Below are 22,421 nucleotides of genomic sequence, written 5' to 3' on the forward strand. Positions count from 1 at the left end.
TGGCTCCTACCCCCACCCCCGGCTTGGCGGGCGCCGGCAGAACCAGCTGGGCAGCGGGCCTCAGAACGAGGCGCGGGGGCGACCCTCGGGGCCCCTGGGCTCCGGGCCCGTGGTTGCCCTGGCGAGGAGCCGGGGGGTCGGCGCTTGGGGGCGGCTGCGCGTCCTAGACCCGGGCGGCCCCGCCCGGCCCGCCGCCCAGGCCCCTCCCTAGCGCCGCGGCCGGCCGTTTGGCTCTTCGGGGCCCGTCGCCTTTTTAATTTCTCCGCGGCCGGCGCAGCAGGTTTGCTGGCAGCCGCGCAGCCCCGGCGCTCGCGCGCGCAGCCCCCGTCTGCAGGCGGCGCTCGGGGACGCGGGCGGGCGCCGGCCCCCGCGCCGGGGCCACCTTAAGGCCGCGCTCGCCAGCCTCGGCGGGGCGGCTCCCGGCGCCGCGACCAATGGATCTCCTCCTCTGTTTAAATAGACTCGCCGTGTCAATCATCTTCTTCTTCGTCAGCCTCCCTTCCACCGCCATATTGGGCCACTAAAAAAAGGGGGCTCGTCTTTTCGGGGTGTTTTACGCCCCCTCCCTTCTCTCCACTCTCTCTCTCCGCGGCGCGGCTCCGACGGCGCAAGGTTTGGAGAGCGGCTGCTTGCGGAGACCCGCGGACTCGCTCCGGCCTGGACTTGGACCGGCCGGGTCACCCCTCCCCGCTCCTCCCCTCCCCTCCCCGCCCTCCTGCGCGCCCGCACTCCTGATCGGCAGCGGCGGCGGCGGCCTGGGCTGCGCGGCCGGGGCGTCCCCGCTCGGCTCCCGCACCCTGCGCGCCCCCAGGAGCGCGGGCGGCGACTGGTCTGGGTCCATCTCCCCGGGCTCTGAGCGCATTCGCGGGGCTCCGCAGCGTCGGAGCGTTGGGCTGCGTTCGGTTTTGTTTTGCGGAGAGCGCGCGCTAGAGAAGAGGCGGCGGCGGGGTCCAGACCCGGTACGGGGCGAGATGTCCAACGTGCGCGTGTCCAACGGGAGCCCAAGCCTGGAGCGCACGGACGCCAGGCAGGCGGAGCACCCCAAGCCCTCCGCCTGCAGAAACCTCTTCGGCCCGGTGAATCACGAAGAGCTGACCCGGGACCTGGAGAAGCACTGCAGAGACATGGAGGAGGCGAGCCAGCGCAAGTGGAATTTCGACTTCCAGAATCACAAGCCCCTGGAGGGCAAGTACGAGTGGCAGGAGGTGGAGAAGGGCAGCTTGCCCGAGTTCTATTACCGACCCCCGCGGCCGCCCAAGGGCGCCTGCAAGGTGCCGGCGCAGGAGAGCCAGGACACCGGCGGGGTCCGCCCCGCGGCGCCGGTGGCCGCGTCCCAGGCCAGCTCCGAGGACTCGCACCTGGGGGACCCAAAGACTGAGCAGTCCGACGGTCCCACGGCCTTGGCCGAGCAGTGCGCGGGGATGAGGAAGCGACCTGCCACAGACGGTAAAGACCCTCCCGGAGCCGAAAGGCGCCTCTGTCTGTCCGTCCGTCCGTCGGTGCGCACTCCCGCTCTGCCTGCTTGCGGCTCTTTAACTCCAGCCTATTCTGATGGGAGAGCTCGGGCGCGGGTGGGGGGGTGGAGGGAACGAACTTTTTTTATTGATCTCGGGTTTTTGAATGTTTCCGGGAGGCTGCTGGTCTGTTTATAAAGGCAGAAGCCGGGAGATTGTAGGATCTGATCGTTTTGTCCCGGTTGAAAACGGCGCCGTTCCTTCCTTCCCCTGGGTAGGTGACAAGGTTGGGATGTTGATCAGCGGCCTCCAACACTTCCCCCCTCCCCCAACACACACACCGGGCCAGGGGTAGAGGGAGGTGTGGGGCCCCATTTTTGTGCGGTGCAGACCACCTGGGGGCCGCCCCGTCCGGGACCGTGCGGAGGCGGTGGGTTTTCATCCCCCTGGCCACTGTGCCAACTTGTGCCGGCCATTGTTTCTTCTACTAAAGATTGTGTGTGTGTATGTCCTTTAAACAGTCTCCTCTTGCCTTTAGATTCTAACCCTCAAAACAAAAGAGCCAACAGAACAGAAGAAAACGGTTCCGACGGTTCCCCGAACGCCGGCTCTGTGGAGCAGACGCCCAAGAAGCCGGGCCTCCGAAGACGTCAGACGTAAACAACTCGGTGGGTTCATCAAAAACGGACACCCCGCACCCCAGAAAAACAAGCCCAGCTCTGACACCCTAGCTGGGCTGCAGGACCGCCCTCCCCTCCCCCCATGCCCATAGCCAGCTGCTGGGCTGCTGGGTGCTTGCAGGGTTTGGTTTTGTTTATATTTTGAAAAGGCAAAAAAGTAGCCATGGGGCTGGCTGGAAGTCACCAGCCGTGGGATACTGTAATCCTTCAAGGTTACTCTCTCCGGGGATCATTTTCCCTTGAAACACTAACCGCCTAGAGCAAGTACTTGTCATTTTCCCGTGAGTCACACCCACATGGGTTGGGAACAATAGATTCCTCCTTCCATCTGAGTAAGAACTGGGGTGCCCCCTCAGTCCCCCTGCTCCAGAGCTCACTTCCTAGCCATTCAAGTGGAGACAGTAACAGGTTTTGAGCCATACATGGAAAATTGGCCAACACGCAGTCAAAATTTAAACGTGGAGAGAAGAGTTGGTTTATGCGAGGGGTTAGAAATGTGACCAGGGAGGTGAGAGATTGTGTTCTTTTATCTTTATTATTTTCGTAAACTGTCACTTTCCCTTTTTACTGAATATGTTTTGGCCGGAGAAGAGGAACCTGTGTATTAAAAAAAAAAAAAAAAAGCCAAAAGTGGAAAGCTCGAATATACTCAGGTTCCTACGGAATTTCTGATAACACAGAAGCTGCAAAGCAGAAGTTCAGTTCACTGTGGCACAGTAAGCAGTCCAGGAACACGTCAGCGCGTATGCTAATCACACTGTTAACAGCATGATTTGGATATTTGTAGGGGAGATGTCAGGACTGGTGAGGGTAGGTTTACCAGTACAGGAAAAGTGAAGTGTTTTCCATATACTAAAATTTGATCACGGTGGATGGCTCATTTGACTAATTCAGCTTCTAACTTTACCTGGATTGGCTGTCCCTCCTGATTAGACTACTTACATTAATAGTTTGGTGGCTTCCTATACACAAGGAGTGTGATCTTTCTTGTCTCTATCTCCTCCGCCCCCCTCCCCGACCCAGTACCCTGATAGTGTAGCCTATAGAGATCTTAATGTTGATGTTGTGTTTTGAAATCTTCATTTGTAAAAATGTTAAAGTAAATTAAAGACCATAGGGATTCGGGTGGGATTCAAATTTGTTGTGTGTTTAAATCATATGTTGTAAATACGACTTCTTTACATATATCTGAAAAAATTCTCAGAATTTATCTAGAACAACACAGTGGAACCTCTTCAGTCTACCTCTGTGTGAGATGGGAAAATTGGGTGACATATTTTCCTGAAGCAAAAGTAACACCTGGGGCTCTTGCTGCTTTGTGACTTGTGGCCTCGCCCATCAGATGAGCCTCGGAATTACGGGCTTTTGATTTGACCCCAGTTCTACCACACAGAGGCGTTTGTTAATAATACTTCCATCTTAAAGAATGCTAGAAATAGTAGTAAGGGCTTGTGCAAAGGCATTAGCCTTCATGTATATATTCCATGTAGGAATAAGAAATGAGAATATTTTGGGAGAATGATGTTAATAGGATTTTCCTTTGGAGAGCTGTTATTTCCACTTGTTTTTCAAATGTAGGAAACTTTGCTGCTCTGCAGTGTTACTGTCTCTTAATTCTCCTATTTCTTTTTTTTCTCCCCGTCTTTGACCCAGATCCTACAGGGTTTCTCAGCCTCGGCACTGTGGACATTTTGGGCTGAGTACTGCTTTGTTGAGGGAGGCTGTCCTGGGCGTTGTAGAATGCCTGGCAGCATCCCTGGCCTCTGCCCACCAGATGCCAGTAGCATTCCCCCTCCCCCAGTGGCGACAACTGAACATGTCTCCAGACATTGCCAAATGGCCCTCGGGTGGGCGGGTGTGGGGCAAGGTAGCCCTCTGTTAAGAACTGCTGCTCTAGACAAAAGGATTCAACACAGGACAAACCCAGAGCAGGGAACTAGGTGGAGCGGACTATACTCACCAGGTTTTCAGTGCATACTTTGCCTGCATCACACCAAGAGAGTGATAAAAGAATCCTTGTACCTTGTTGATATCATTGCCCTAGTGCTTTCCTCTAATTCTTCTCTTTTCTTTCTTTTGCAGACGTAATGAATATGTTTCCTTGTTTATCAGATACACCACAGCTTGATGAAGCAAGGAAGCTATCCATGAAAAATTTAAATACATATCGCTGACTCCATGGAATGGACATCCTGTACAAGCACTGAAAAGCAACAACACAATAACACTAAAATTTTAGGCACTCTTAAATGATCTGCCTCTAAAAGCATTGGATGTAGCATTGTGCAATTAGGTTTTTCCTTATTTGCTTCATTGTACTACCTGTGTATATAGTTTTTACCTTTTATGTAGCACATAAACATTGGGGAAGGGGAGGGTTGGGTGGGGTTGCAGAATTGGCATGGGTGGGTATGAAGAGCTTGCTTCAATTTATAGCAAGGAGAAAAATATTTGACTTGCAAGAAGAGAAGCAATTTGGTGGAAAGGGTTGAATTGTTTTCTTTAAAGATGTAATGTCCCTTTCAGTGAAAAGTGATACTTCGTTTTTAGAATCATCAAAATTTGAACACTGGCTACAAATAGTTGCTATTTATTTTTACATGAAGCTTCCTCTTATTTGGGACCTCTGATTTTGTTAAGTAGCAGCAAATGGCGTTTTTTTTTTTTTTTTTTTAAAGCAACAAAATATCCCAGTGCTTCCCCCAAGTCTCCTTTAAAGTTGGAATTTACCAGTTAATTATTCAACAGTTTGGTAATAACTTGAGGAAATTCTAGACAAAAAACCTGGTACAGATGGGGGGATTCTTAATGCCCAAAATTGACCCATCTATATTTGTCACACTGGCTGAGAACATTTCTTAAATTTTCGTTTCACTTTGGGCTGTGTAGACAGTCAAAATAATTTTAAATCCCTGGATATTTTTAAAGATCTGTAACTTCACACCGAAAAATAATGAAATAATTTTTAATTTAAAGCTTCTCCTCCTATTTCTTAATCTGCCCAAAAGAAACATGGTGTTTCTAAAGAAAGGCCCATGTATGGAAAAAAGCATACTTGGGGAGTAAGTGAAATGGATACTACATCTTTAAACAGTATTTTTTCATTGCCTGTGTATGTGTATGAAACAAAACCATTTGAAGTGTACCTGTGTACATAACTCTGTAAAGACACTGAAAAAATTATACTAACTTATTTATGTTAAAAAGAGATTTTTTTTTAATCTAGACAATATACAAGCCAAAGTGGCATGTTTTGTGCATTTGTAAATGCTGTATTGGGTAGACTAGGTTTTTTCCCTTCTTCTGTTAAATAATATGGCTGTGCTTAAAAAGTTGCATACTGAGCCAAGTATAATTTTTTGTAATGTGTGAAAAAGATGCCAATTATTGTTACACATCATGCAATCAATAAAGAAAACTTCCATAGCTATTCACCGAGTCGAACTGTAGTGTGGTTTATGAAGCTGGAGGTTGTCTGACCTGGCATTCCAGTCATATTGACACAAACAGAATGTGAGGTGGCAAATAGCTGGATAACTCAGGCCCACAACTGAAGGATGTTTCATGTGGCTACGAATGCACTTAGTATGTTCCATGCAGTCTTGTGTGGAGTCACCAAGCTTTAGAACAGGAAAGGAGAAAAGCCTTGTTTTCGAAGAAATAATACTGTCAAAGTAGGTAAAATTAGTTAAAATACATCTTCTGGGATATGGATGTATCTGAACCAAAAATCTTACATAAGTGTGGACTGATCACACATTTGCAGGATTGAAAATGAAAGTAACATGGTGACTCCTGAGTTCTGCTGTTTACCCAAGTGAAGTGTTGGGAGGAACTGAAGCAGTTGGTCAGATCATCTAACCTACAAATCTTTTCCAAAATATTCAAATATGTGAGTGGGTCCTTGAGAAATTGGTGAGCATCCTACACACTAATTTTGGAGGGATTCTTCATACTCACTGGTGGACAAGCACAAATTCCTAAGTACACTACTGCCTGTAAACTACACATCCCCAAACTGGTTGATCTAAATGCCAAATCGGGGGGTTTGGGGTCCCCATAGTCACCCAGCAGGGATACATATTTTTATTTAAGGACAAAAAATTAAGACAAGGCATATTAAAGTCAGATTTACTAAAATGATTCCTGTAATTCTATACTTTCTTTAAAAATGTGGTTAAGGTGTAAAAGTAAATTATTTGTCTAGGGATCTCCAAATGGGTAAATCGTTGAAATCTGGCTTGGGGTTACATTGTTTCACTCAGAACACTTACATTTACGGCCATGGCACCCCCAAAAGAGACTGTAAACAAGATGATTTCAGCATTTCTTGACCTGACCTTTTTTTTTTTTTTTTTTTTTTTTTTTTCAAAGCAGGATTGAAACTCTCCCTCTGCGTGGAAGGGAAAAATGGGTCTTTGGGTGGCAAGGCCACGTCTTTTAAGTAGCTATTATTATAACCAAAGACTAAAGGTGTTTTCTGCGATTTTGTTTAAAACTCGCATTCACTGTGTTTTTCAGGAAGAGACTTGTGAGAACAAGAAAAACAATTCAAATGGGGAGGAAGGAGTGGAGGGTCAGAAACTGATGAAATAAAAATTCTTCTGATTAAAAAAAAAAAAAAAGGCACTTCAAGAAAGTGTCTAACGGGGAAAAACATCCTCCGAATTGCTGCCTGTAACCCATTTTCCTTTCTTACAGAGGTCGTCGCCACGCCGTTTCAGCAGCGCTGCGCCAGGGCGAGTGGATGCTGGTAGCTCCAAGTCACCGGTCCTCGCCCTTGCACGTCTGTGTCCAGCGTGCCAGGCGACCCCGCGGCTCGCCCCGGCCTCTCCCCCGCCCCGGACCGTGGAGCCCGTGGGGACGGTCCCTCGAAGGAGCCGCGGCCGCCGGCCACCCCCTGCCCCACTGCCCCGGCCCCGTGCGCCGCCGCCGTCTCCCCAGATCGCCCGCAACCCCGCGCTCGCCCGCCGCGGCAGTTGCGGGGGGTCTGGCTGGCTGCGGCCGCGGAACGAAAAGGCCATCGAGTCTCGCTCGTCGTCTGCCCCCGGCAGCCCGCGCGCAGTTCCCGCGCCCCGAGCGCCCGCAGGCCGCGGAGGGCGGCCGCGTCTCAGCCTGCGCAGCCGGGCTGGGTAGTTTCTCCGCAACTTTCCTCCGGGATAAGAGAGACGCGGGCACCCTCACTCCGGTCCCCGCACTCTTTGCTGGGGCACAGAGCAGCGGGGGAGCACTGGGGCGCCGGGTAGAGCGGGTCTGAGCGCGCGGACCCTCCGGGGCAGCAGCCCGCTCCCGCGCCCACCCCTGCCCCGGGCTCCAATGATCCGCAGCCCCGCGCTTTTCGAAAGCCTTCGCGGCTCGCCGGCGGCCGGGGAGGGCCGCAGCCGCGCGCAGGACGCGTCGAGCGCCGCGCCGGCGATGGGGGTCGCCTCGGCCCGCGCCCCGCCTCGCGAAGCTCCCCGGCCGCATCCCCAGCTGCCTGGCACGGGGCACTTGGGTGGGAGGAACTGGACAAGTGTAGGCTTGGGGGCGAGATCGGAGGCCGGGGGCTTCCTAGGCGAGCGAGGGGCAGCGGGGCAGGCGGCCCTTCGGGCCTGGGTGCGCCCACCGCCCTCGCCATTTCATCGCCGTGCTTGTTGGGGTTGCACACTTGCCCTTCTAAGCGCTTTGGATTTAGGAGGTGTTTTCTAAGCTCTACAGTCTCCGATCTGTTTTTCCAAAGTATACTTTGCTTGTTTTTTTTAATTGTCATCTCTTTCACCTGAGCCACACCCTAAGCGCACCTCCTTCCTCCAGGCTGAAAGGCCCCCCCCCCCAAAAAAAAAAATCCGGCAAGCGAACGCGCGGGGAAGGCGCCCACGACCGCGCTGGGAAACCTCGGGGGGCACCTCCGGGACCTCGCGCGCGCAGGGGCTGGCTAGGGCGGGGTCGGGCCGCGGCCGAACCGAAAGTGCCTGCTTTGCCCGTCAACTCCTGTTCCCGGGCGGCCACTGCGCGCGTGCCCGGCCTCTCGCGCGTGGGGGCCACCACGGAGGGGCAGGGACGAGGTAAGGGGTGGTGGTGGGGAGATCCAGAAAGCAGCCAGGGCTTTGGGCGCGAAACCTCGACGCGCCGCACAAGGGACACGGGGGAACGGCGGGGAGCGCCGCGCGAGGCCGGGGATTGCATCACCGTGGCGCCGCCCCCGCCCCGGGCCGGGCTGCACAGCGCGGCCACCATCATGGCGCTCGGGCCGGGGCCGGGCCGCCGTCTCCAGCGCGCAGTGCCCGGGGCGCCCGGGCCGCAGCCGCCCAGCCGCGCACCAGCGCTTTGCAAACGTCGCCCCTCCCGGGAGCGCATTGCCCGCCTCCCTTCGCTCCCTCCCTCCCCGTGCGTGTGCGTGTGTGCCGCAGAGAACTTGAAGATTATTTTTTCCCTCTCTTTCCCCCCCCTGCACTCCCCCCACCCCGTGCTGGTGGTTGTAAACTTGATTGGCATTGGCTGCGCCCACTGACCCCTGCGCCGAGTCCACTGAAGATTTAAGGTGGATCCGAGCGGAGGCTGCAGCTGCAGGCGGAGTCTCGCGCTGGAGCTGTTTTTGCAGGGGTGGGGGGGTGGAATTAAAAAAAAAAAAAAAAAGCCCCAAACCGTGCGCCCGCCGCGTCCTAAGAATCCCGCGCGGTACCAGCCCCGCGCCCGCCGCGCCCCGCCCACCCCGGCCGCCGCGCCGCCCCCGCCCCTCTCCCGCTGCTCCGCCATTGGCCGGCGCGTGCAGTTTGAATTTTTTTTTTTTTTTTTTTGAAGAGCTTGTTTTCTTCTGAAAACTACAGTTTCCCAGCTTCTGTGATTTGGGACTTCCTTCGGCGACCCGAGGTGGGCTGCGTGGGCCCGGCCCCGTGCGCCGGCGGCAGGCAGGGCCGGGCGGGGGCTTCTGTTCCCCGGGTCGCCCCCCGAGCGCGGTGCGCGGGGACCCGGGGGCTGGGGAGCGTCGCGAGCTGCGAGGTGTAGCCTTCCACCGGCTGCCGGCCAGAGGTACACCGTCCCCAGCCTTGGACAGGTAGAGGCGGCGAGGGCGAGAGGGTGGAGGGAGGCTCGAGGGCGAACACCCAGAACCGAAGAAACGGAAATGAGCAAAAGTGTGTGCTTTGAAGCGCCCCTCAGAACCGTCGTCATTCACGCAGTCGGTGTCATTATTATTATTATTATTATTTTTTTCTGAATGAAAGAAACCCCCGTTTTTCGTTCTGTTTGATTTCCGGAGTGTTTTGGAATGAGGCAAAAAAAAAAAAAAAAAAAAAAAAGATGGGGAATGCGTTTTGACGTGCGTTCGCTTTCTGGGTTCGAGAAAGTTCACTGAGATTTGGGATAAGGTTAGTTGTCATAGATGTGACATCACCCAGTTCTGGTTTCCAATGAAACGCTTTTAAAGTTAAGAATTCGAATTACTCTCCAAGTCATTCTGTGCCCACGTTAGCCAGTATACATCTCTGCCTGCAGTGTTGCCAAGGGTTCTAACTAGGTATCCAGCTCTAGCCTTCAACAGTTCCTAACCCAGACGAGGCGTTTTTCACTGAACTCCTGCAATCCGCCCTAGCCTAACCGGACTCTTAATTATCCAACCCAGCTAAGCACCACCGGCCATCATAAACCAGCCTGCCCGGATCCGTAGCAAGCCCGTGCTCATTTATTGTCTCCAGCACCATGTCATTAGGCTCCGGTAGTCCCCTCTGGACCTCCGTGGACCCACCTAATGGGGGTGGACACTAATGAAACACGTCTGCCTCCCTAGGAAGAGGACTGTTTGGAGTTAAGCACTGGCTGGCCTCAGGAAGCAGTGAACTGCCCACCAGCCTTCCAAGTGTGAGTCAAGCACAGGTCTGCTGGCCCCTCCATAGCAACACTGCAAAAAAAGATTCCAGTATCAAATGAGTGTTTGGACTGATGACTTTCAAAGTCTGTTCTAGATCATTGAGATGCTGTCTTTCCGACCTTGGAAGTTCTGAATTTCTGCTAAGGCAAACCATGTTCCTTGGTTTTTAACATCCTGCAGAGTTGTGCTGTCCATAGCCAGTGGCCGAGTGTGGTAACCAGGCACCTGAGTGTGGCAGGTCCACACTGAGCTGTGCTGTTTGTGACAGGCACACCAGGTTTTCCAGAAGAGCATGAATTAAGAATGTTAAATAGCTCGGTAGTGATTTTTATATTTATTGCATGTTAACATGTTTTTGATACATTGGGTTAAATAAAATGTTATTAAAATGAATTTTATTTGTTCCTTTTTACTGTTCTTAGTATAGTTACTAGACAGTTTAACTTTCAGATGTGGCTCAAGTTGTCTCTGTTGGAAACTGCTGTTGTCAGCCAGCACCTGTGGTGACTTGAGGCCCCTTCCTGAAACATGGTGATCCATAGAGGGTAACTTCCAGCAGTCATCTCACTGCCCAAACTCAGCCTCAGGAATCGTTAAATACAGTTCTGCCAGCATCTAATCTTGAACACATCATGTTGGATCTGAGCCCAAATCATGGGAATGTGGTACAGATAACAGCCAAGTACCACTCAGTGACATTTTGGTCAACGTTGTCAATGATACCACATGTAGGACGGTGGTTCCATAGATTTTAATGGAACTGAAAAATTTCTGTTGTCATAGTGTGGCTCAGGGCTTTACCCACGTGTTTGTGGTGAGACTGTTAAAAACAGATCTACAGCACTGCCAGATGTATACCACATGCAATTTGGTCCAGTACATAATACTTGATAATAAGTGACTAGTTACTAGCTTACATATTTGTCATATTATTTAAATTTTTAAAAATTTGTTTGAGAGGTGGAGTCACACAAGAAAGAACTCTCATCTGTTGGTTTACTCTTCAAATGCGCAAGAGGAAGCCAAAGCTAGGAACTGGAACTTAGTCCAGGTCTCCTCTGTTAATGACAGGAACCCCATCATTTGAGCCCAGGATCAACATTAGCAGAAAGCAGGAGTCAGGAGCTGGGTGTCTGTCCTAGGCATCCTGATGGGAGATGTAGACAACCTGCAGGCCAAGCACCCACCCCATACACACACACACACACATATAATTAGAGTTTACTCCATGTGTATGTATATATAGGTTAGCCTCAGGCAGCTCCTTCAGCACACACTCTGCATGAAGGCATTGTTCTCATCAGAGGAGACAGCTCCCTGCTTGTCGTTGCCCCAAGACCGCCCAGTAGGACAAGCTGTGAAGGTTGAAGACGATGACATTGATGATCCTGACCCTTTGTAGGTCTAGGCTGTTATGTGTTTTTCTCTCAGTGTTTGACCAAAGAAAAAAAAGTAAAAGAAAATTAAAAATAAAAAACTTGATATATAGAGAATTTTTGTAAAGCTATTAGGTTTGTGTTTTAAGCTAAGAGTTATTACAGGCCGGCGCCGCGGCTCACTTGGCTAATCCTCTGCCTGCGGCGCCAGCACCCCTGGTTCTAGTCCCTGTTGGGGCGCCAGATTCTGTCCCGGTTGCCCCTCTTCCAGTCCAGCTCTCTGCTGTGGCCCGGGAAGGCAGTGGAGGATGGCCCAAGTGCTTGGGCCATGCACCCGCATAGGAGACCAAGAGAAGCACCTGGCTCCTGGCTTCGGATTGGCGCAGCGCGCCAGCCGCAGTGGCCATTTGGGGGGTGAACCAACGGAAGGAAGACCTTTCTCCCTGTCTCACTGTCTAACTTTGCCTGTAAAAAAAAAAAAAAAAAAAGGAGTTATTACAAAAGAGTCAAAATGTTTAAAAAGACTAAAAACTTTATAAGATAAAGAAGTGACGGTAAATTTAGGTTAATGTTAAAGAAAGAAAAAATGTATTTTAGGTGAATTTAGCTTAGCCTGAGTGCACAGTGTTTGTAGCAAGAGTGTGCTGGGCCTCCCTATTCCCCCACCTCTCACTCACCCAGAGCAGCTTCCAGTCCTACAAGCTCCATTCATGGGAAGTGCCCCTCCAGGTGCAGCATTTGTCTTCTTTTATGCCATATTTTTCCTGTACGTTTTCTATGTTTAGAGACACAAACACCATTGTGTGTCACAGTCGCCCACAGCATTCAACACAGGAACATGCTACGCAGGTGTGTGGCCTCAGAAGAATAGGCTGTACTACCATATGTGGGCATTTCAAAAAATATGTGCAGAATGAAATGAAAAGCTTGCTTTGGAGCAAGGTTTTTTTAAAAAATTTGAAAAACCTTTTTATACTATGCGTTTCCCATGAACTTTTTGAAGGTCCCTCATATACATGGATTTAAATTATTTTGCTTCAAAATAAATTTATCTTTTAATTTTGTTTTCCATGAACTTTTTTTTTTTCTTTTCAGTTTCTTTTTTTTTTTTTAACTTATTTATTTGAAAGGCAGAGTGACAGGGACAGGAAAGACACAGGTCTTCGCATCCTCTGGTTCGCACCCCAAATGGGCACCATAGCTGGGGCTGGTTCAGGCTAAAGCCAGGAGTCCAGAACTATATCAGGGTGGGGACCCTGGTACTTGAGCCATCACTGCCGCCTCCCAGGGTGTGCATTGTCAGGGAGCTAGAGTCAGAAGCTGGAGCCGGTCGTTGAACCTAGGCACTCTGCTGTCGGATGTGCACGTCATGACTGCTTGGCCAGTTGGCCTGCCCCACAATGGGGTCTGGTCATCCCGTTTCGTTTTGATGTTCTACCAAGCTTGCACTCAGGACCATATTATTTTAAACACTGTGCATTCAGGATTTGTTGTAATTTTGGATAGGACTAGTCTTCCATACCTCAGGGGGTCCCTTTGCTTTTCTTGTTTTCAGAATTTTCCTTGGCTTTTTCTGCTTTGCTTTTTCCACCCATGTATACTTAAAATAAATTTGTCTTGTTCTAACCATAATTCCTGGGGCAGGTAGGCCCTGGGTTAAGATGCTGGCATTCCATATTGGAGTACCTGGATATGTGTCCTGGCTCCCTTCCCAATTTCAGCTTCCTGCAGAAGTAGATCCTGGGAGGCAGCAGGTGGGTGACTTGGACTGGTTTTTCACTATTGTGGACATTTGTGGAGTGAACAAGTATACGGGAACATTCCTCTCTCTCTCTCCTCCCCCATCTCCCTCTTTGCCTTTCAAATAAACTTATAAAGAATTTTAAGATATAATTCCTGTTGGAATTAATAATAAAGTGGCAGCTTTATCTTGCATTCTACACCACAGTACATTCCTAAAGAGTTAAAGACAGTGAAGTAGATAAAAATGAAACTGTAGACACCAGAGAAACATCAGAAGATGTGAAAAACAAAATCTCAGGGTACGGAAGGTCTTTCTAGGTATAATACAAAATACTCAATTCATAAGATGTAGTATGTTGATAAATTTGATAAGTTGAAAGTGTTCTGCATGGCCAAACCTGCTATAAGCAAAGTCAAAAGAAAATGACACGGTGGCAATAGCTGCACAGTAATGTGAAAGCTCTTCGTGTCATCGAGCTAGACATTTAAACATGCTCAGAATGGTAAATTTTGCAGACATTGTGGCATAGCATGTTAAGCCATCGCCTGGGATGCTAGCATCCCATCTGGGCGCTGGTTCAAGTCCTGGCTTCTCTACTTCTCATCCAGCTCCCTGCTAATGCTCCTGGGAAAGCTTCAGAAGATCGCTCAAGTGCTTGTGCCCCTGTATCTGGATGGAGCTCCTGGATCCTGGCTTCTATCTGGCCCAGTCCCGGCTGTTGCAGCCATCTGGGGAATGAACAATAGCTGGAAGATTCATTCTCTCTCTCTCTCTCCCTTTCTCCCTGTAAATGTGTTTCAAATAAATAAATATTTAAAAGGTAAATTTTATGTCTTTAACCACAATTTTTAAAAAAGAATTATTTCTTTATTTGAAAGGCAGAGGCAGAGACAAAGAGAGATCTTCCATCTGTTGGTTCAGTCCCCAAATAGCTGCAATGGCTAGAGCTAGGCCGATCCAAAGCCAGGAGCCAGGAGCTTCTTCTAGGTCTCCCACATGGGTGCAGGGACCCAAGCATTTGAGCCATCTTCTACTGCCTTCCCAGGCAATAGCAGAGAGCTGGGTCAGAAATTTAGCAGCTGGGACTTGAGCTGGCACCCATATGGGATGTGCTGGCACTGCAGGCAGTGGCTTTACCCACTATGCCACAGTGCTGGCCCTTTTAACCACAATTTAAAACTAAATAAATACACAGTGATTGAACAGTGTTTACAGTTTGTCCAAGTTCTATCTAAAAGAACCTCACTTGGTGCCCTGGGTCTCATCTTGTGTCAGACCCTGGCATAGTGTTTTTTTTTTTTTTTTCTTTTTAAAAAAGATTTATTCTTTATTTGAAAGGCAGAATTACAAGGAAAAAAAGAGAAGCAGAGGGAGAGAGAGAGGACATCTTCCTTCTGCTGGTTCATTCCCCAAGTGGCCACAACACTCAGGGCTGAGCCTGGAACTCCATCTGGGTATCCCACGTGGTGACAGGAGCTCAGACCATCACCTGCTGCTTTCCCAGGTGCCTTAGCAGGGTGCTGGGTCAGAAGTGGAGCAGCTGGGACTCCAACTGCTGCTTACGTGGGATGCTGGTGTTGCCAGTGGCGGCTGAACCAGCTGCAACACAACACCTGCCCCTGGCTTAGTGATTGACTTCAGGCTCTGGAATCAGATTGCTTGAGTTTGTGTTCCAGATACTTAACTACTGCCTTTTGCACACTATTTCACCTTTTATTTAAAGTGTTTACTTCTTTGTTTGTAAAAAAGAGGAACTTGGGCAAGCATTTGGCCTAGCAGTGGAGATATCAGTTGAGATTCCTGCATTCTGCATGGGAGTACCCTGGTTCCAGTCCTGGCTCTACTCCTGATTCCAGCTTTCCACTAATGCAGACCCTGGGAGGCAGCAGGTGATGGCTCAAGTGGTTGGGTCCCTACCACCTACCATATTTTACCACAATAAAAGAAAGTTTTTTTTAAAAATAAAACATTTGTTAAGTGTCATTTCTAATGATTTCTGAAAGGACCTAGTATAAATTTATTGTGGCAATAAATGAATAACTTGCACACCCATGTGCAAAGACAATGGCAAACTAGGAAAAATGTTTGCAAACCATATGATAAATGTGTAATTTTCCTGTTTGGGTTCAGAGCTCCTGGCTTTGTTCTGCCCCAGCCTTGGCTACTGCAGGCGTTTGGGGAGTGAACCAATGGAGAGAGATGTTTCTCTCTCTCCACCTTCCAAATAAAAATAAATTAATTAAAATTTTAAAAAGTGGAATAAGCATGTTTATAGCTCCTGTAGAGTTATTAATGCATGTGGTATGACATCTAGTATATAATAAATAATAGCCATTATGTTTATAAATAAATAAACAATGCAATTAATGGAAACATCCAGTTCTCTTTTCTTTTTTTTTTTGTAATTTTAACATTATAAAGAGTTCTAAGTACAAATAAATTTAACTGCTAGGAAAATCATGCTGTAAGCTTTTTAAAGAAAAACCTGTTCTTTACATCTTAATTTCCAAGTTTAATGCTTAACACCATAATGCTTTTAAGTCTATAACTTAACTTTAGGTTTAATTTTAATAGCTCTATCTTGGTGCATCTAGTTAAAGAGACCATTAGGTAGAACAAAGCAAGAAACTGACTAAAATTACCTGACTAAAAAATTTTGCTAAACAGCTTTTAAAAAAGCTTTTAGCCGGCGCCGTGGCTCAATAGGCTAATCCTCCGCCTAGCAGCGCTGGCACACCAGGTTCTAGTCCTGGTCGGGGTGCCAGATTCTGTCCCGGTTGCCCCTCTTCCAGGCCATCTCTCTGCTATGGCCCGGGAGTGCAGTGGAGGATGGCCCAAGTGCTTGGGCCCTGCACCACATGGGAGACCAGGAGAAGCTCCTGCCATCGGATCAGCGCGGTGCGCCAGTCGCAGCGCGCCAACCGCGGCGGCCATTGGAGGGTGAACCAACAGCAAAGGAAGACCTTTCTCTGTCTCTCTCTCTCTCACTGTCCACTCTGCCTGTCAAAAATAAAAAAAAAAAAAGCTTTTAACATATGATAAAAGCTAGAATATTTTTGGCAGAAAAATTAGCAGCAATGAACAAAAACAACATTGCATTACAGTATTTTATCAAGAACTGTATTAGAAATGAAACATGGAGTGCTTCAGGAATTTGCATGTCACCCTTGCACAGGGGCCTTGCTGATCTCTGTATCCTTCTGATTTCAGTGTTGTGCTGGCAAAGTCAGCACTGCATCCGGGTCTTAGCTGGCCTTTTCACAGTGACCACAACCCACACAGTTGGTGTCTGCGGGGGATTGAGTTCAGGGCCCTCAGATGAGAGAACCCTTGGGTGCTCAAGTCCCTTCTATAAATTGGCATGGTATTTGCGTATAATCTACATGCATCCTCCTGTATACTTTAAAGCATCTCTGGGTAGTGCCTCATACAAAGTAAAGGCTTTGTAAGTAGTTGTTAACACTGTACTGTTTAGGAAATAATGACAAGAAAAAAAGTCTGTATATGTTCAGTGCAGATGCAGTTTTTCTCCAAATGTGTATATATATATATATTTTTTTTTAAACAAGACACTCATATGACAGTCACATGAAATCTTATTTTTTTTTTAAAGTTCCATAAATTTATTTATGTTAGAGATGCAGAGAAAGAGAGATTCCCACTGCTAAATGCCTGCAATGACCCCAACTGCGGGGAAGCTGGGAACTCCAAACTGAATCCAGGTCCCCCACGTGGGTGACAGGAACCCAATCACTTGAGCTACCACTACTGTCCAGGAATGGCACTGGAACCCAGGCACGCTGATGGGGGACACCGGTGGCCCAACTGCTGGGCCAAATACCCACCTGTTTCATCATTTTTAATTACCGCTGCTATTATCCTTAAGAAAATCAATGTTTTAAATTGACATTTCATAAACAGAATTAATACACCGCAAAAAATGCACAGTTAAAATCATAAATTTAATGTTATATATATTTTATCACAATTTTAAAAATAAGGCATTTGTTGAGTTAAGGGCCATTTCTGATGATTTCTGAAAGGACCTGGTATAGATGTATTTGTGACAATAAATCAGTAACAGACCTGCTTACAGACAGTGGCAAACTGGGAAAGGTGTTTGCATCCCATCCATCAAATGCTTAATTTTCCTAATAAAGAAAGAGTTTACACAAATCAGTGAAAAAAGCTAGCAAGTCAACAGAAAAATAAGCAAAGGCTATGAACACAGTCTTCAGAAAATGAACAGGCCGGCGCTGTGACTCAATAGGCTAATCCTCTGCCTGTGGTGCTGGCAGCCCAGGTTCTAGTCCCGGTTGGGGCGCCGGATTCTGTCCCGGTTGCTCCTCTTCCAGTCCAGCTCTCTGCTGTGGCCCGGGAAGGCAGTGGAGGATGGCCCAAGTGCTTGGGCCCTGCACCCGCATGGGAGACCAGGAGGAAGCACCTGGCTCCTGGCTTCAGATCGGCGCAGCGCGCCAGCCGTAGCAGCCATTTGGGGGGTGAACCAACGGAAGGAAGACCTTTCTCTCTCTCTCTCTCTCTCTCTCTCTCACTGTCTAACTCTGCCTGTCAAAAAATAAAAAAAAAATTTGAAAATGAAATAATAATAAAGGCCCTTAAAATACAAAAATATGCTCAATTGTAGTTTGACTATTGGGATATAAACTATATAGAGAAGTTGTAAGTTTAGTTAAATAGAAATATAGTGAGCATCACAAGACACATAGATAACCATTATTATTTCTTTTTGAGATCACGCATCCAATGATTCACTTCCCAAATGCCCTACGTCAGCCAGGGCTAGGCCAGGCCAAAGCTCAGAGCTAGGAACTCCATCCAGGTCTCCTACATGGGTGGCAGGGATTCCTCTACCTGAACTTATCACCTGCCACCTCCCAGGGTGTGCATTAGCAGGAAGCTGGACTGGAAGGGGAGCCAGGGCACAAACCCAGGCACTGCCGTATGGGTTACAGGTGTCTCAAATGGCGTTTTAATCACGGCAGTAGCCATTCCTCCATTGCCTTTGAAAAGGTTTAAACGTAATTATTACATTACATGGCAAGTGTGAAACGTCTAATCAGTAGAGACTATACTATGCAATGAATGGTGTTAGGGCATGGTTAAATATTTGGAAAAAGTGTTAAATCCCTCTAACACATACACACACACATGCACACACACAAGCATTTTGTATTTTATATACTGGGGTTTAAAATGTGTATAGTCTAGGATTGCGCAATTCCTGTCTACAAATTTACTTTTGGGAAATAATCAGATTCATGACCAGAGATTTGTTATCAGAATAATCATTATAATGTTACACATTAGCTTTTAAAGGAAGCAAACAACCAAATAAAAGCCCCTGAGACAAAGGATTCTAGAATGAATAATTTTATTGAACTCTGTTTATAATATTCAGGAACTCCACAGATTGCCACCATTAAAACTCCCCAGGCATTAATAGGAAAAATTAATTAATAGGAAAAATTAACTATAAGATTTTAAGGCAAAAAGCACACACAGACAATATTTATGGTGTGAAAGCATTTTTGTGAAAAATTAAATATAAAATAATACAAAAGCATATAATAAAATAAGCCTAAAATAAAAAAACATTTTTTGTGAAAAATAAAAATATGCCCGTACACATAATATTTTGCTGGAAGGTTATCTTTCATGTTAAAGTTTCCTATTTCTGATTGCAAAGACACTTTCTCTCAAACATTTATGTATTGATTGCATTTTTTTACAATTGATTTTTAGAAGATTTACTCAAGAGGCAGAGAGGAAGAGAGACAGAAGGGGACACAGGCAGAGCTCCCACCTCCTGGTTCCTTCCCGAAATGCCTGTAACAGCCAGCACTAGGCCAGCCTGAAGCCAGGAGCTGGGAACTCCATCCGGGCCTCTCACACGGGTGGCGGGGACAAACTCCTTAAACCATCACCTGCTGCTTCAGAGTCTGCAGGAAGCTGGAATCAGGAGTGAAGCCGGGAGTTGAACCCAGGCCCTCTGATGTAGGGTGCAAGTGTCCTAATTGCTAGGCCAAATGCCTACTCCTGCAGCGAATTTTAACACATCTGTAATCAGAGCCAGAATTTTCTTTTCACCTTTAACGTGTTTTTTTTTTTTTTTTTTTTTTTAAAGATTTATTTATTTGAAAGGCAGAGAGGCAGAGAGAGAGAGAAAGAGAGGTCTTCCATTTGCTGGTTCACTTCTCAAATGGCCACAACAGCTGGAGCTGGGCCAATCCAAAGCCAGGATCTTCTTCTGGGTCTCCCACTCAGGTGCAGGGCCCAAGCACTTGGGCTATCTTTCATTGCTTTCCCAGACCATAACAGAGAGCTGGATCTGAGCCAGACTTGAACCAGCACCCATATGGGATGCCGACACTGCAGGTGGCAGCTTCACCTGCTACGACACAGTGCTGGTCCCCACGTCTAAGACGTTGTCTCTTCTCAGCATGGTGCAAGGCCATTTTTAGAACCATTAAATCCACAGATGAGTTATGAGGAGTGTGTGTGCGTGCTTATGTATATAGTTAGGCATCCAGGACACGTAAGTGAGATATAAGTATCACCCGACTTAACCCAGGGATATCTTAACCAACCATGGAAAATCGAAGCTTTCCCATCTTTCACTGGTAACTACCCCAAACTAACATTCCCTCTTCTTTGCCCCTGGCACATGCAGGGAAGCCGTGTGGGAATTCAGCAAGCCTGCCCTAACTTGGTTACTTGGGACACAAGACTGGGGGGGGGGGAGGTCAGTTTCAATTTCAATTTCAAGTTAGTTTCAAGGGGGGGTCCTGAAACAAACCTTAGAAACTCGGCTACTGGGTGTGGGTTATTGCTTCATCCGGTCTTTCCATTTACAAATGAGAAAATTCCTATTCTTAATTTCCTGTGGGGTGGAAGAGGTTCCACAAGATGATGTACGGGTTTCTTACGGCTTCCAACACGGTGATTCCTGCTACCTCATCAAGATCATGCATTCCACCCCCGAGGATCAAGGGATTTTCCAAGGGACTAGATTCCTAATATTTGGCCGCAAACTACACGTTCACTGAAGCCAGAGGAAGACGATACTACTACAGTCATGTCGGATGAACTGTGAACATTTATTATCTTACTAGAAAACAGCATGTGACTTTGTAACTGAATGTTTGCTTAGTGGTGCCAAACACTGCTTCTTGTTTGCAGGCACACTCAGGGAGCCCTAAGGGCCAAGCTGTTGTCCTCAACAGGACAAATGGTGGAGCCACAGTCTGTTGGAGGAGGCAGAGCTGTTGAAATCCAGACAGCAGTGCTGAAGGACAGGTGCTGTGAAAGGACCTCAGAGCTTGGCTTCGGGCTCTGGCACCTTGAGCCACATACAGAGTTGCCCAGCTGGGGAGTAAGCAGGGCCTGAAACCCAAGCTCTGTCCCCAGGTCAGCTTTTGCTCACCAAAAAGAAAAGGGCCTTTAAGAATCCATCTGCCCAGCAGTAATGCCTTCCTTCATGTTCTGGTAGCTGCTTGTAGGATGCTGGGCGAGTGGGAAACAGGAAGTCTAACCTGGTGGTGAGGGTGAAGAAATCTCTCCCAAGCAACTGGACTTCAAGCTGGGGACTGGAGGCTGAGCAGGAGTTAAGTAGCTGGAAAGGGGAAGGAGAGTATTCTGGGCAGAGCTGGTCCAAGGCAGCAAGCCAGGGAAGAATTTGAAAGAAAGTGCTTGGGGGTGTTGGGCAATTAGCACAGTGGCATTGCTTGGGGCGACTGCAGCCCATCTTGCAGTGCCTGGGTTCCCCTGATGGCTCCCCTTCTGAGTCTAGCTTCTTGCTATTGTGCACCCTGGGAAACAGCAGGTGATGGTTCAAGGAGTTGAGTCCCTTCCACTCACATAGGAGACCTGGATTGCGTTCTTGGCTCTTGGACCTGGCCTGGTCCAGTCTTGGCTGTTGTAGACGGTGAATTAGCAGATGGAAAAATCTGTTTCTCTGGTTTCAAAATTAAAAAAAAAAAAAAAAAGTGTGCCTGCAATACAGTGAACCAACAGCAGAAGAAGGAATGTGTGCCGTGGTTGGGGTGATGGACTTTAGAAGCCACAGGACGGAATTCTGGGCTTTACTCTAAGAGCAATGGGAAGCCATTGGATCGTTTAAGATAATAACTTGAACAGCGCCAATTACATCTGGTTCCTTCTTCACTTTAACTAATTCTAGTTAAAAGCCTCAGTCTTGTGGAAGGATCATTTCAATAGGCTGTGGGAAGGAAAGTTCAGGCTTTCATTTTTATACAGGGCACTTCATAAAGTTTGTGGAAGTGACAGGTGTCGTGTGGCAGTCGGTTAAGCTGCCACTTTGGACACCACATCGCACATGGGAGGGCCTGGGATGGTGTTCCGTCTCCGTTTCTGAGCCAGCTGCTCATGTGCAGCAGTGGTGGCTCAAGTGGTGTAGGTTCCTGCCACCCCCTTGAGATATCTGGGTGTAGTCCTGGCTCCTGGCTTTGGCCCGGCCCAGCCCCAGCTGTTGCGGGCATTTGTGGAGTGAGCCAGCAGATGGAAGATTCTCTCTCTCTCTCCCCCATCCCTTGCTGCTTTTCAAACAAATAAAAAAGTAAACTTTAAAATAGTTTGTGGAAAATGGAATTAAAAGATAATTTTATTTGAGCACAAAAAATCTCTTGAAATTCATGTAAAGAAGTTTGTGGAGCATGCATATTCTGGAAAAGCTATGCATGGAATTCAGAAGTTTTGCATGAAAATGAGCATCTCTTCATTCTGTTTTCTACTTTGATGTACATTATTTTGCTATGACACTGTGAAACGCATACAATTTTTAAAGAAACTTACTATCTGCATTAGGTAAGGAGGATGTAATATGAAGTGCTTGAACCATGAGGACAGAGGTTGACCCCAAGTGGTATGATTCAAGTTTTTTTTTTTTTTTTTTTTTTTAATTTAAAGCTGGGGCATGGGGAGAGGGGAGACAGAAAACTCTGACCTGCTGATTCACTCCCCAAATTCTTGGACCAGCGTTAGGAGCCAGGAACCTAATCCAGGTCTCTCACGCGGGTGGCAGAAACCCAGTTATTTGAACCATCGTTGCTTCTTGCCAGGGTCTGCACCCAGGCATTCTCTAATTTGGGACGTGGGTATCCTGACTGGCGGGTAGCCATTAGGTCAGACAGTCGCTTCTATGTCATGTCTTTGAAGGAGGACGTGCAAGCAAGAGCGATGCCTGCTGTCAGTCTGCCGAATCCCAGGTCTGAAGCAGTAAACTCCAACACTTCTCCTCCACCCAGCTACTGGTTTTAGCTGGAGCTTCCTTTTCACGGTCAC

At 48.0% G+C, this 22,421-nt stretch overlaps 2 protein-coding genes and 1 non-coding gene across 3 annotated transcripts in view; 2 read left to right on the forward strand and 1 right to left on the reverse strand.

Annotated features, from left to right (window-relative positions):
• Positions 1-385: 385 nt before the first annotated feature.
• On the forward strand, positions 386-5,568 carry CDKN1B (cyclin dependent kinase inhibitor 1B). The gene is made up of 3 exons (XM_062194844.1): positions 386-1,446; positions 1,993-2,122; positions 4,217-5,568. The coding sequence occupies exons 1-2, from the start codon at positions 972-974 to the stop codon at positions 2,112-2,114; spliced, it is 597 nt and encodes a 198-aa protein (XP_062050828.1). The 5' UTR covers positions 386-971; the 3' UTR covers positions 2,115-2,122; positions 4,217-5,568.
• Positions 5,569-9,089: 3,521 nt separating this feature from the next.
• Positions 9,090-22,421, forward strand: part of DDX47 (DEAD-box helicase 47) — a 100,466-nt gene continuing 87,134 nt past the window's right edge. The window contains exon 1 of the mRNA XM_062194846.1: positions 9,090-9,167. The gene's annotated coding sequence lies outside the window, so the exon portion shown is untranslated. The remainder of the gene's footprint in view (positions 9,168-22,421) is intronic.
• On the reverse strand, positions 16,231-16,332 carry LOC133762638 (U6 spliceosomal RNA). Its single transcript, XR_009866310.1, has one exon. It is a non-coding gene; the product is annotated as a U6 spliceosomal RNA (small nuclear RNA).

The sequence above is a fragment of the Lepus europaeus genome, chromosome 6, assembly GCF_033115175.1.
Source record: "Lepus europaeus isolate LE1 chromosome 6, mLepTim1.pri, whole genome shotgun sequence".
NCBI lineage: Eukaryota > Metazoa > Chordata > Mammalia > Lagomorpha > Leporidae > Lepus > Lepus europaeus.

Coding starts and splice junctions, on each gene's coding strand:
- CDKN1B (XM_062194844.1), top strand. CDS start 972: ATGTCCAACGTGCGCGTGTCCAACGGGAGCCCAAGCCTGGAGCGCACG. Junction 1,447..1,992: donor GAAGCGACCTGCCACAGACG/GTAAAGACCCTC, acceptor TCTTGCCTTTAG/ATTCTAACCCTCAAAACAAA.